The sequence below is a fragment of the Schistocerca americana genome, chromosome 5 (genome assembly GCF_021461395.2).
Source record: "Schistocerca americana isolate TAMUIC-IGC-003095 chromosome 5, iqSchAmer2.1, whole genome shotgun sequence".
NCBI classification, from domain to species: Eukaryota; Metazoa; Arthropoda; class Insecta; order Orthoptera; family Acrididae; genus Schistocerca; species Schistocerca americana.
This window is the reverse complement of record NC_060123.1, coordinates 613,326,601-613,341,414: the sequence shown is the minus strand read 5'-3', so window position 1 is coordinate 613,341,414 and position 14,814 is coordinate 613,326,601. Positions and strand designations below refer to the sequence as shown.

The window sequence follows — 14,814 nt, the reverse complement described above, 5'->3', positions numbered from 1 at the left end:
AGTTTGGAAGGTAGGAGACGAGGTACTGGCAGACCTGAAGCTGTGTGGAGGGGTCGTGAGTTGTGCTTGGGTATCTCCGATGGTAGAGCACTTGCCCGCGAAAGGCAAAGGTCCTGAGTTCGAGTCTCGGTCCGGCACATGGTTTTAATCGGCCAGGAAGTTTTGTAACTTCTGTAAATAAAAAAGTACACAGTAGTGTGACTTTATTCCTATTATCTCCATAAGCTGGCTTCCCCGACCCCAGTTTCCCTAAATCGAATTGTTCAGTGGAGGACCCTCTACATCCTGTTAGATTTTTGTGTGCTCTTACGGAAATACACTGTATATGTGTGCATAACACTATCCCATGTCATTTGCCACATAGGTGTACATAACTAGTTGACAAAGCAGACATTGCCAGCGTCTTCATTCTATTAAAAATGGAAATAGAATATGAATTGTGTTCGTGGTGAAATAATGAAATAATATTTCTTTCCACGTATTCATGTAAAAACGTTTGAAATTAAGAAACAGTCGTACAAAGTTAGGAACAATTTCTGTATGCTGGGCGCAGCTGCTACGCCTGCCTACAACGCCATGCTGTAAATGTCTCTATCGTAACGCCTCTTCGTAGCTCTGTAGGAGTGGACTGTTTTCGCCTACAGCCGTTTGCACTTCGAAATTGAACGCTGTCAAAAGCGTTGCCAGGTGTCAGGGTTTTCTCTTAAGTTGACTCGACCGTAGGAGTGTCTTAGTAGTGAAAATTAAATGTATAAAAACTTCATGCATGATGCAGCATTTTTTCACGGATCTCAGTGATTATGCCGTAATATCCCTTGACCTGCGTGTCGTAAAATAATGGTATATTTACGTAGGTACATTCAGCGGCGCATATGGATATTGTCTGCGAAATATGTTGCGAACAGACCCAGCAGCAAAGAAGTAATAAATTTAAACGTCACGCATGAAGCGTAAATGTTTTAATACATGACAATGTTTATGATGATATAGCCCCTGAACCATGACTGGTAAGTGGCTCTTCCCCCATAACTATTGTTCCTTGAGATTTACAAATGGGTGTCCCAAGTTTTGTTAAACGTAGGAGATGTGGAAAATACACACTCACACTCATGTTCAGAAAAAATAGAACACCCTGAACGACTAGAGATAGGAGGTCCATATTTACAGGGCATGCACATTAGTATGTTGTGCAGAAATGATTAGCATTTCAGGCAACTCGGTTCAGCATGTGTCCTGTTGCCTTGCAGGAAGAGGGTGCGACATAGGTTCTGATATCTTGTTCTATGCGTGATGGCATCGACTCGAATAAGGCACGAATGGCGTCCTGTGGCGTAGTTACCCATGCTGCATTCACCTGGTTCCAAAGTTCGTCATTGGTGGTTGGGATTGGGTCACAGAGCAACATCCGTCATTTCACCACATCCCACATATTTTCGACTGGCGTCAGTTCTGGTGATGTCGTGGGCCAGGGCGAAAAGCTCATATGCTTCGACACCAAGAACGCACGTGTTCGTGCAACAACATGTGGCCGTGCATTGTCTTACTAAAAAATGGTGTCTGAGGTATTGTGCAGAAAGGCTATGGCTACTGGTCGCAGGATGTCATTCACGTAGGACAGACTGGTCACATTGCTCTGGACACGCACCAACTGTGACTTGTGGTTGTAGCCAATAACACCCCATACCATAAGGCCCTGAGCTGGCGCGTATGTCTTGTCCGGAAGCAGTCACCGTGATGCCGCTCCCCCTGTCTTGGCGAACCAACGGAATCTGGATTACTCCGAAAACACTACCTCATGCCATTCCAGTCCCATGTCTTTTCATAACCAACAGAACCTGGATTCGTCTGGAAACACTATCTGATGGCATTCCCGTCCCCCGTCTTTTCATACACAATTGCCGTCCAGCATATTTCTGCACATTCGTCAAAGGTAGGCAGAGAAGTGGACGGCGCGCACGTAATCCATGCTGTAATAAACTGCTATGAACTGTCTTCGCTGATAGTTTACGATGTGTTCCACTCTTGCACCAGAGCTGAGGAGGACGCAGACATCTCATGCAATGATATTTGGATGAGGTCTTCTCGGGTGGTGGTCTAGAGGGTGCGGCTTAACCCGTCTCGTTGTGTTCTGCGGCCTCCTGTGAACCATTCTGCACACTCCTGTCGCACTGCTGAAACACTTCGTCCCACACGAGCAGAAGTTTCCCTGATAGTTTCATAGCATTCTCTCATACCAAAAACGCGCCCTCTTTCAAAGTCACTGATTTGACGGTACGATTCGCACATACGTCTGCGAGGCATGTTGCACCTCTGCTTAAGTCGCGCTGATCCGTTTCCTTCGGATTATAGCTACAACAAGAGCCGCAAGCATATTTTACCGGTAGACTCTGTTGCATCGCGATATCGATGAAGTACTTGAACCCGACATGGCTCAAATGCTACTCATTTCTGCAGAAGATACTAATGTACATGTTCTGAGGATATCAACGTCCCATCTCTGGTCGTTCAAGGTGTTCTGTTTTTTTTTCTGAACATGAGTGTACATACATCCACTTCTATAGCATGTATGGATTTGTAAAAAGAGTCACACTACATCGAACACAATAAAGCCATAAAAAGACTCAGGAGAAGATGCCTTATGTAAAAGAAAGTAATGAGCAAAAAGGAAAAAAAGTTATGTATTGATAATATAAACAGACATGTCTATCACAGGTTGACAACAATGGATTGCAATACTTGTTGTAAATAAATAAATGTCGTGTGACTAGGGCCTCCCGTCGGGTATACAGTTCGCCGGAGCAGGTCTTTTCGATTTGAAGCAACTTCGGTGACTTGCGCGTCGATGAGGATGAAAATGATGATGATTAGGACTACAAAACAGCCAGTCCCTGAGGCGAAAAAATCTTCGACCCAGCCGGCAATCGAACCCAGGTCCTTAGGACTGACATTCTATTGCGCTGACCACTTCTTTTTTTTTTTAGTTGATCTCGTTTTGTTCGTAACTGATCGTTGTATTTGTTCGGGACGGATGTCCTATGACACTTGTTCCAGCGTTGATCCTCTAACTCAGTTTCTTTATTACAGAGGTCAGCTAACTCTCTGACCGAACACGCTGAGCTACCGTGCCGGCTGTCCACTCAGCTGCCGGAGGCGGAAATTGTGAAGCTAATATCTTTCGAATATCATTCTCAGGTTTAGTATTACAAGCTTGATACGAGGGGTGCGTCAGGTGTGAATGACATTGTGATTACTCGAGAGGCTAGAGGTTTCACGACATTCTCTTTATTAAAAACAATCAGTCAGCATTCAGTAACGAAATAATACAGTATTATATACACTATGTACAGGTTTGGGAATCTCTGGGTGGCAGGACGCTACGCTGTAGGCCTCTTGCTCAGCCTCAGCTGTATCCCGCCCTTGGGTGTCATCAGGAAAGTCCTCGGTTCCAGGGACAAGTGGCGAACGCTCTTCTCGCTAGGTTCAACGCTGTATCTCGACAGTATGTTTATAAGGCCCACCTTCGTTTGCACCAGACCAAACCGCATGCCTGAAACAAGAAACATTTACTAGAGTACAAAAATACCCTCTCACATTTTGTAACAAGAGGCAGGTGTTGTCTCGCGAAATGAGAAGTCTGTAATATCTGAACTTGCTGAATCATGAAAAAAATGAGATCACAAACAGTCCAAGTCGGTTTTTATTTAAATGCGGTCAACTTTGTTCTGGCCCATGAAAATCTTTTAAATGTTCCAAAAACCCGTGTACATTCGAGAGCTATAATTTTACGTATAGTTTAAGCAAAAGGAGACTATAACTGTTTGAAGATCAGCTGTTAACACACAGTAACCAACATCGAGCGCAACCAAATGTCCTATATGCGAAAGTCACGTTCGTGTTATTTTTCTACACACGCTCATATACTCATCGTAACAACCCCCTGGTGTATAATACACTCCTGGAAATTGAAATAAGAACACCGTGAATTCATTGTCCCAGGAAGGGGAAACTTTATTGACACATTCCTGGGGTCAGATACATCACATGATCACACTGACAGAACCACAGGCACATAGACACAGGCAACAGAGCATGCACAATGTCGGCACTAGTACAGTGTATATCCACCTTTCGCAGCAATGCAGGCTGCTATTCTCCCATGGAGACGATCGTAGAGATGCTGGATGTAGTCCTGTGGAACGGCTTGCCATGCCATTTCCACCTGGCGCCTCAGTTGGACCAGCGTTCGTGCTGGACGTGCAGACCGCGTGAGACGACGCTTCATCCAGTCCCAAACATGCTCAATGGGGGACAGATCCGGAGATCTTGCTGGCCAGGGTAGTTGACTTACACCTTCTAGAGCACGTTGGGTGGCACGGGATACATGCGGACGTGCATTGTCCTGTTGGAACAGCAAGTTCCCTTGCCGGTCTAGGAATGGTAGAACGATGGGTTCGATGACGGTTTGGATGTACCGTGCACTGTTCAGTGTCCCCTCGACGATCACCAGTGGTGTACGGCCAGTGTAAGAGTTCGCTCCCCACACCATGATGCCGGGTGTTGGCCCTGTGCGCCTCGGTCGTATGCAGTCCTGATTGTGGCGCTCACCTGCACGGCGCCAAACACGCATACGACCATCATTGGCACCAAGGCAGAAGCGACTCTCATCGCTGAAGACGACACGTCTCCATTCGTCCCTCCATTCACGCCTGTCGCGACACCACTGGAGGCGGGCTGCACGATGTTGGGGCGTGAGCGGAAGACGGCCTAACGGTGTGCGGGACCGTAGCCCAGCTTCATGGAGACGGTTGCGAATGGTCCTCGCCGATACCCCAGGAGCAACAGTGTCCCTAATTTGCTGGGAAGTGGCGGTGCGGTCCCCTACGGCACTGCTTAGGATCCTACGGTCTTGGCGTGCATCCGTGCGTCGCTGCGGTCCGGTCCCAGGTCGACGGGCACGTGCACCTTCCGCCGACCACTGGCGACAACATCGATGTACTGTGGAGACCTCACGGCCCACGTGTTGAGCAATTTGGCGGTACGTCCACCCGGCCTCCCGCATGCCCACTATACGCCCTCGCTCAAAGTCCGTCAACTGCACATACGGTTCACGTCCACGCTGTCGCGGCATGCTACCAGTGTTAAAGACTGCGATGGAGCTCCGTATGCCACGGCAAACTGGCTGACACTGACGGCGGCGGTGCACAAATGCTGCGCAGCTAGCGCCATTCGACGGCCAACACCGCGGTTCCTGGTGTGTCCGCTGTGTCGTGCGTGTGATCATTGCTTGTACAGCCCTCTCGCAGTGTCCGGAGCAAGTATGGTGGGTCTGACACACCGGTGTCAATGTGTTCTTTTTTCCATTTCCAGGAGTGTACAACCCAACACGTGAAGCACTCGCGAGAGAGGAAACTCGAAATACTTTTATGCATCTATAACATGCCATTCCGGCCTTTACCTCAATGTGACTGACAGACTAGTGAAAGAAGCAATCACCATGTACAGTCAGGAGCACAACAACATCGAGAACTCAGGTTTAATAATTCAGTTCAAGAATGCGTTAAGAAACGCAAGGAGCCGCGAAAGGAAAATACCTAGCATTACTACACTGACGGAAACGAAAATCGCAGCATCAAGAACGAGATGTGCGACATAAACGAAAGTTGGCAGGCGTGTTTTTTCATCTGAAAGATGAAGTCTATTCAGATTACGTGCCAATCTCATACGAGTGGCGGTAGTACCGCCAGTATGAGGATGCAAATCAGGTTTGCTTTAAATACACGCTGGAACGGTCGTGAGAGTTAGTAAGCTTTGAGATTGGACGTGGTGTACATATAGTAGTCAAGAACTCCTTTAAGACGAGAAAGACGCTATTTTCAGCACCACACTGAGGTTGAACGACGTCATGTAATGGGGCTAAGAGAAGCTACATGTTCGTCCTGCGGTATTAGACTTGACGGGAACGTAGCCACTATACATGGCTGTTGACAGCGGTGATCACGAGAATGTACGGGTTCCGCACGGCCACATGTCATTACCGAGAGGGAAGACCGTCGTGTTCGACGTATGGCTCTCGCCCATCGTACTGCATCTGCAGCAGCAATTTGAGCAGCAGTTGGCACCACAGTGAAACAACGAGCTGTTAATTGGATACTTTAAGGACAACTCCGAGACATTCCACTGACCCCAAACCACCGCCGTTTGCGGTTTCAGTGTTGTCAAGCGAGAGCTCATTGGAGGGCAGGGTGGATCTCTGTTGTGTTTTCTGATGAAAGCTTATTCTGTCTCGAAGCCCATGGTGGCCGTGTATTGGTTAGAAGGAAGCCAGTTCTTTGTCTGAAACTAACCTGTCTGCGTGCTAGCCACACTGGTCCTACTCCCAGAGTAATGATCTGGAGTGCGATTTTGCATGACAAAAGAAGCACCCTCGTGTTCATCCCACGCACCCTGACTCTTATTTGTACATCAATCTGGTGACTCCACCTGTTGGGCCGCCGTTCGTGAACAGCATTCCGGGGGTGTTTTCCAATAGGATAACACTCGCCCACGTACCGCTGTTATAACTCAACATGCCCTACAGAGTGTCGACTTGTTGCCTTGGCGTGCTCGATGACCTGATCTGTCTCCAGTCGACCACGTATGGGACATCATCGGAATAAGTCGAGCGTCATCCACGAACAGCGTTAACTATCCCCGTATTGATCGACCAAGTGCAACAGGCAGGGAACTCCGCCCCACAAACTGACAACCGGCTCCTGTAGAACACAATCGATGCACGTTTGCCACGCTTACATGAAACATTCTGTTGGATACATCGGTTATTAATGTACCAGCATCTCAGATTTGGAATGGCTTATCTCGTGCTTACATTGACCTGTGATCTCGGAATATTTGTCATTTACGAATGTCAGCCAGACAATCGCATTCCGAAATTTCATTACTTTACATTAATTATTTTGTGCTGCGAGTTTTTTTTCTCGTCAGTGTATAGGATATCGTTGTAGTTAAGTATATCCATGTACATCAGCATTCCACTGCTATGCTAAACGACGTGTACGATCAGGATTTTACCTAACTGTGACTCGCCTCTAGCTTAATTATGGATACAATAAAAAAACCACACCGAACTGGGAGAGCGAGCTCGCCACATTGAGGGCGCCAAGAAACAAGAATGTGTCGAGGTAAGAAAATCGAGTTTTAATAATTATAAAAATATACATAAAGAAAGACGATTAACACTTGTAATGTGTGTGTGTGTGTGTGTGTGTGTGTGTGTGAGTGTGTGTGAGCATGTATGTAGCAAAGAGTGGTGTTCAAATGGTTCTGAGAACTATGGGACTTAACATCTGAGGTCATCAGTCCCCTAGACTTACAACTACTTAAACCTAACTAACCTGAGGACATCACACACATCCATGCCCGATGCAGGATTGAAACCTGCGACCTTAGCAGCAGCACGGTTCCGAACTGAAGCGCAAAGAACCACATCAGTCAGTCACGTGATTCCTCAAGAGGGGCAGCAGCTTCGGGGGCAACAGTCTGTGTGAGCGACTGACCGTGTTAACACTGGCCAACTGCTTTGTCGATACAACAAACTATTGAAAGCAAGGGAAACTAGAGACATTATTTATCCTAATGGCAGGAAGCACTAGTGCATAGCTTAATGATGATGGCATCTTCTTGGGTAAAATATTGCGGTGATAAAATAGTCCCACTTTCAGATTTCGGATCTCGTGATGTCCCATGAGCCACCATCAGTTAAGTGAGGAAGTTGGAAACGCGTCGCAGCTCTCTGAATGCCGCTCCCAATGAAACTAGTAACAAAATCAGAATAACTATAGTGATCAGAGGAGCGTGGAGCAGCCACTCTTCCGGCATTCCACCCACGACTGGAACGGAAGAAAACACTACTGTGTGGAACAACCCATCGCCGTGTACTTTACGGTGACTTCCAGAATATGAATGTTCGTGTAAATGTAATAATAATACATAAGTAATGAGAAATCAACACATTAAGATGGAATCGCACAAATTAACAATACGATCCTATGGCCAACTAATGGCCTGTTGTAATTGGGGATGTTGAAGACAATGACTGGAGGTACAATGAAAGAAATAAAAGATTATAAATGCTCTGTAATGTATTGACAAATTAAACATAGGTTTCAAAACTAACATTCCCATGTGTCTAGTAAGAATCTTCTACGATCAGTCACTGTGTACTGATGAAAGGTAGTAACAGTTGAATTTTTCACGAGAAAATCATTTTAAAAACTGAGGACTACTTGACGAACAATGTAGACAAGCATGTGTGGAATCTCTGGGGAGGAGAGGGTGGAAAGGAGACAAATGGATCACGGGATGGTCAGGAGCAGCAAACCAAATTACAATCATACTGACGATGAATCAGAGATAGGCGTGACATGTAACCAGCTGGCTGTATGGAAGGTGAACCAGTGAAGTTACCTGTGTGTTTCCAAGAGATAAGAACATAATGGAGCACCGAACTGACGGAATGTGGTCTGATGACACAAGAAAACACTTTAGAGATTCGTAATGCAGAAATAAGTCTTGTGTGGACCTCTGTCCGAAAAAGGACGTCACAATGTTTAAAATATAACAATTCACAGGATAAGTACATTTTAGCCATTTTTCCCTGCTTGTGACTGAATTCAATCCGTGCGTCCTTTTAATTTTTTATACAAGTCCTACCTTAACTTGAAGTAATAACAACGTTAAGTGAAACGGAAGAAATTGTGGGGGATGTGAAGTCAATTGATAGATACTTGAAAATACGTGAAGAAACCCATTTATAAACACATGTAGATGCAACTTTTGTGTGAAACGAAACAAGAACACAGTTGAAAAATTGTAGTGCTGTAGAAATAGCAAGAGAGAAGTGAATGAGCTTGACTGCCAGAAGAGTGGGACTCTGTGGATCAGCAGCAATGAACTGTCTTGCTCGTTCTGATAGTTCGTTTGAAGCAGTAAGAAGTGCAAGTTTCGTTCGACTCGATGGAGGCAGGACGACCAGCTTCACGGGAAACTTTCTTTACAGACAAACTAAAATATATTCAAGTCTTCAGCATAGAATATAAGAAACGAAGAATGACTAATTGTACGAGGGTCATTCAATACTTAAAGAGACAAATTGGTCTGGGGAAAAAACTGTTAGCAGCGCAAGTTTGGTACTTTTATGGCTTTATTAAGTCGACATCACCGGGATGAGCCCTAATCAGCTGATGTACCAACAATGTTTAGTTTATAACCTCCAAAATACATTTCTACATTGCGAGTCCGCCTGGAACGTCCACTTTAGTTAAACAACGTTCTGTTATTCGTTTTTTACTTGCTGAAGGCGAGAAATCAGTGAATATATACTGTAGAATGTCTAAAGTTTATGGTGAAGGTTGTATGAATCGTGCAAATTTTTACAAGTGAGCAGAGCAGTTCAAAAATGGTCGCGACTCAGCGACTGACGGACACCTTCTGGCCGACCATTTGCAATTTTAACTCCCTCACTTGAAAGTCGAATCGATGACATTATTCGTGCCGACCACCGTGTGACTTTGGAAATGATAGCTGATAACGTTCAAGTTAGTACTGGTACAGTTCATAACATTATATGTAACAAGCTGAAGTACCGCAAAACATGTGCAAGATGGGTCCCAAAGGAGTCGATGCGCCTACACAGGGAAATAAGGTTGAGAGTGTGCAGAGAGCTAAAAGAACATTATGAAAGAGAAGGTGAGCACTTCCTCAACAAAATTTTAACTTGTGATGAAACTTGGGTTCAATACTATGAGCCAGGATCAAAAAGACAAATCATGGAGTGAAAGCACACGAACTCACCTGTCAATACTTCTAGTATTTGCTTTTAAACAAGGTGAAGCCAGTCATGAGAGAGAGACGTCGTGGATCTCAGAGGAGAGGTGTGGTTCTCCATCAAGGCAAAGCACGTCCTCATGTTGCTCAACTAACACGTGAAAATATCGACAAAATGGGCAGGGAACTACTGCCACATCAACCATACAGTCCTGATTTAGCACCAAGTGATTTGCATTTTTTTAATGCACTGAAGGAGGGAACACCTGGGAAGCGACCGCACTCCGTAGCTGAGTGGTCAGCGCGACAGAATGTCAATCCTAAGGGCCCGGGTTCGATTCCCGGCTGGGTCGGAGATTTTCTCCGCTCAGGGACTAGGTATTGTGTTGTCCCCATCATCATCATTTCATCCCCATCGACGCGCAAGTCGCCAAAGTGGCGTCAAATCGAAAGACTTGTACCAGGCGAACGGTCTACCCGACGGGAGGCCCTAGTCACACGACACTGACATTTATCTGGGAAGAGGTTCCAGGACAATGAGAACGTGAAAATATTTGTGAGAAATTGGTTCAAACATCAAGATAAAGAGTTCTTTGCAGCCGTAATAAAAATATTGTAGCCCGTTGGAACAAGTGCATGGTGATTATATTGAAAATTTGAAGAAGTATTGTTTCGCAAAAATAAACGCTTTTCTCTCCAGACCAATTTGTTTCTTTAATTATTGAATGGCGCTGATAGCTTCAAGGGAGAAAAATTACAGTTTTAGAGAAGGAATAACAAGAATTTTAATTATGAGAAAGTATACGTTTTAGGATCGAAAAACGAGAATTTGCGTTGTAAAGAACGAAGACTTCGTAGTTGTGAAGATGGCAGGAATTTAGTGTTTAATGCTATAAACTTTAATCTTAAGGATAAAATGTAACTGGCACAGTAGGAAGATAATAAGCTGACGGGTATTAACACATGATAAAAAAAAGACAGCCCGTCTACAGGCCACAAGTGGCCCATCGAGACCACCCGACCGCCGGGTCATCCTCAGAGGAGGATGCGGATATGAGGGGCGTGGGGTCAGTACACCGCTCTCCCCGTCGTTATGATGGTATTCTTGACTGAAGCCGCTACTATTCGGTCGAGTAGCTCCTCAGTTGGCATCACGAGGCTGAGTGCACCCCGAAAAATGGCAACAGCGAATGGCGGCCTCGATGGTCACCCATCCAAGTGCAGACCACGCCCAATAGCGCTTAACTTCGGTGATCTCACGTGAACCGGTGTATCAACTGTGGCAAGGCCGTTGCCTGATACTTACACATGCAAGAAGAAAAATATTACCATTTCTGAAATAAAAGAGTCATATTGTGTTCTGAAGTAATGACTGCCAGAAAGGTAAATGTGGATGTAGAGAGAGCTTTTCCGTTTGATTTGTGATCTGAAGATGCGTTTTTCGCACTGTACATATAGTAGCAAGTAATGCTATAATGATAATGTGTAGTTCATTGTTCAATGTTACGAAATTCTGTGTGTACTGTAGAAAAGATGGCGATATTTAATAAAGCGACTGCGTTCACAGATCAGAATCATCGTAAAAGTCCTTGGATGTGTGGGTAAAAATGTTTGACCCTAAAACCTTGGAACGAAAAACCGTTAAATTTCAACAAAAATGGCGCGAATTGCAAAAAAAATTATTGAAATGTCATTGATTTTAAACAGAAAGGCAGAACATAATACAGTACGGAAAACATGTAAAATAAATGTAAGTCTTCAAGCTGATTCCAACGATCTTTGCAATGGTGAAAAAAAGTTCTGGTTTATTGGTGGAAATGGAAATGAGCGTTTGGCGTCATTGGCCGGGAGGCCCCTCGCGGGGCAGGTCCGGCCGCCATATCGCAGGTCTTATTACATTCGGCGCCACATTGGGCGACCTGCACGCCGGATGGGGATGAAATGATGATGAACACAACACAACACCCAGTCCCTGAGCGGAGAAAATCTCCGACCCAGCCGGGAATCGAACCCGGGCCCAGAGGACGGCAATCCGTCACGCTGACCACTCAGCTACTGGGGCGGACGGTTTATTGGTATGAAAGTGAGAATGACGTAAGGCAGGATCCGTGAGAGACCGTATCTGTGGGCAATGGTTGACAGACCGACTACATGTTCCATCCTGCGGTTTTATAAAATAAATGGAAGTTAAAAGCACAAAGTTATTTATGTGGGGAAGAACTTGGACCAGTGTATCTTGTACGAAAGTTGAGTAATTCGTAATTTTATAGCTTAACATTTCCGCCCTCATCGCCGGTTTGTACTGTTCTGATATACGTGTAGTAATTCATAACAACAGGCCAGGACGGTCTTGGGAACATAGAATACATTTCAGTGAGAGTTCCCACCTGCGCATTTCAGAAAAGCTGGTGTTGGTGGGAATGACCCAGACGGCACAGGCTGTGAAGCAGTCATTGAAATGAAGAATGTCGTGCTGGGCCCTTGGGCAAGACCAAATATCAGTTCTATTTTTCTCGATGACTTTCTGTCAATTACTACGAACTGTGACCGTTCAGACAGAAAATTAGGAATCCAATAGCGGAACTACATCCACATCAATACTTCGCAAATGATGTGGATGTAGTTGCGCGATTGGAATCGTAATTTTCTGACAGAACGGTCACAGTTCGTAGTAATTGACAGAAAGTCATCGAGCAAAATATTGTATTGATATTTTAGTTATTATCTGCGTTAATTAGGCTAGGTGAGAATGTTAAAAGGGAAACATTTTAACTTGTCAAAGACAAGAATTGTCCCTTCAGTTCTGATTCCGACAGAAAATAAATTTGGTTTTAAGAGCGGATAAAGGATTGTTTGCGAGAGGATGACGCTGGAGCCACTAATGGCAGGTGCAGATCGTCTAAGAGACTCTGCCTTTGGAGGTGGAGTAGCGAGCGTAAGCTCGGACGAAAGGGTCGATTAGACGCCAGAGGAAAAAGAAGTGACCGAGTGCCAGTCTGATAACCTAGAGGTGCGGGTCGTGGGTTGGTCCCAGGACATTTTTTGGTCGTTTACCGCCTTTCTACACTCTGATAATCATTTGGTAAATGTTGCACAGTAGATGGGAGTCCACCTTATACTACAAGTCCCCTTATAACTGGCTGCTTCAGTCGGTTCTAGGGTAGAACGAAGGCGAAAGCATAGTACCTGCAATAGGACCGTGCCTCTTGGAGCACTGTGATTTTGAAACCAACCTCCGCGTAGAGGAAAGGTTTACCCTTTTTGTAATCTGGAATTTAAAGACAAACTTAAACACTGCTCATGGCGGGAGTGTGTACTCTTAATGTTTGTTCTAGCCTGAACATGTTATTTGCTTGTGAGGTGATTATGACGGGTTCTAGGCACTGCAGTCTGGAACAGCGCGATCGCTACGGTCGCAGGTTCGAGTCCTGCCTCGGACATGGATGTGTGTGATGTCCTTAGGTTAGTTAGGTTTAAGTAGTTCTAAGTTCTAGGGGACTGATGACCTCAGAGCCATTTGAACCAATTTTATTATGACGTAAACAGACATTTGCGAAGTTTGGGCGGTGTTGTCGTGAGGGTGAAGGGCAGCTGGTACAGCTGCAGGACTCACCTATGCAGATGCGAGGCCCCTCTCCGAACGGCAGGTAGACGTAGGGGTGCCTCTGGGCCTTCTGCTCCTCGGAGAACCTCTCGGGGTCGAAGCGCTCAGGGTCCGGGAAGATGTCGGGGTCGTGGTGCAGGCTGTACACAGGAATTATGATGGGGGTGCCCTTGTCGAGCACTACGTCGGTGTCGGGAATCCGGTACTCGGCGTTGCTCTCCCTGTTGAGTATCATCACCGGCGGGTACTTTCGCAGCGTCTCTGCAACAGGCGTCGTACTCGGTAAGCCTTCTCACTGTCATCTGACAATCACGACAGCATTCCCAAGCTCAAAAGTAGTTGCTGATTACCTTTTAGATATGAATAACTCAACTACTGGCCATTGAAATTGTTACACCAAGAAGATGACGTGCTACAGACGCGAAATTTAACCGACCGGAAGAAGATGCTGTGATATGCAAATGATTAGCTTTTCAGAGCATTCACGCATGGGTGGCGACACCTACAACGTGCTGACATCAGGAAAGTTTCCAACCGATTTCTCATACACAAACAGCAGTTGACCGGCGTTGCCTGGTGAAACGTTGTTGTGATTTATTTATTTATTTTTTATTTACATGTCAAGTTCCGTAGGACCAAATTGAGGAGCAAATCTCCAAGGTCATGGAACGTGTCATTACATGAACTTACAACATAAAAGTAATAACAGATAAAAATAAATGTTCATGAACCTGAAAGAAAATCAGTCCATAAGTTTAAGCAAACGCTATCAGAAATACAATGAGAATCAGCTTAATTTTTCAAGGAACTCCTCGAAAGAATAGAAGGAGTGACCCATGAGGAAACTCTTCAGTTTCGATTTGAAAGCGCGTGGACTACTGCTAAGGTTTTTGAATTCGAGTGGCAGCTTATTGAAAATGGATGCAGCAGTATACTGCACACCTTTTTGCACAAGAGTTAAGGAAGTCCGATCCAAATGGAGGTTTGATTTCTGCCGAGTATTAACCGAGTGAAAGCTGCTTATTGTTGGAAATAAACTAATACTGGTAACAAGAAACGACAATAAGGAATATACAATAAGGAATATACATACTGAGAGGCCAATGTCAAAATACCCAGACTCGTGAACAGAGGTCGACAAGAGGTTCGTGAACTCACACCACTTATTGCCCGAACCGCTAGTTTCTGAGCCAAAATTTTCCTTCTAGAATGGGAAGAGTTACCCCAAAACATAATACCATACGACATAAGTGAATGAAAATACGCAAAGTAGACTAATTTAGGTGTCGAAGTATCACTCACTTTCAATACCGTTCGAGTAGTGAATATGGCAGTATTAAGTCTTTGAACAAGATCCTGAACGTGGGCTTTCCACGACAGCTTACTAT

The 14,814-nt window shown here is 45.2% G+C and overlaps 1 protein-coding gene across 1 annotated transcript in view; it reads right to left on the bottom strand.

Annotated features, from left to right (window-relative positions):
* Positions 1–3,374: 3,374 nt before the first annotated feature.
* Positions 3,375–14,814, bottom strand: part of LOC124616032 (probable cytochrome P450 6a14) — a 54,214-nt gene continuing 42,774 nt past the window's right edge. The window contains exons 6-7 of the mRNA XM_047144250.1: positions 13,436–13,687; positions 3,375–3,547 (exon numbers count right to left, since the gene is read on the bottom strand). Coding sequence (XP_047000206.1) covers positions 3,375–3,547; positions 13,436–13,687 — 425 coding nt within the window. The remainder of the gene's footprint in view (positions 3,548–13,435; positions 13,688–14,814) is intronic.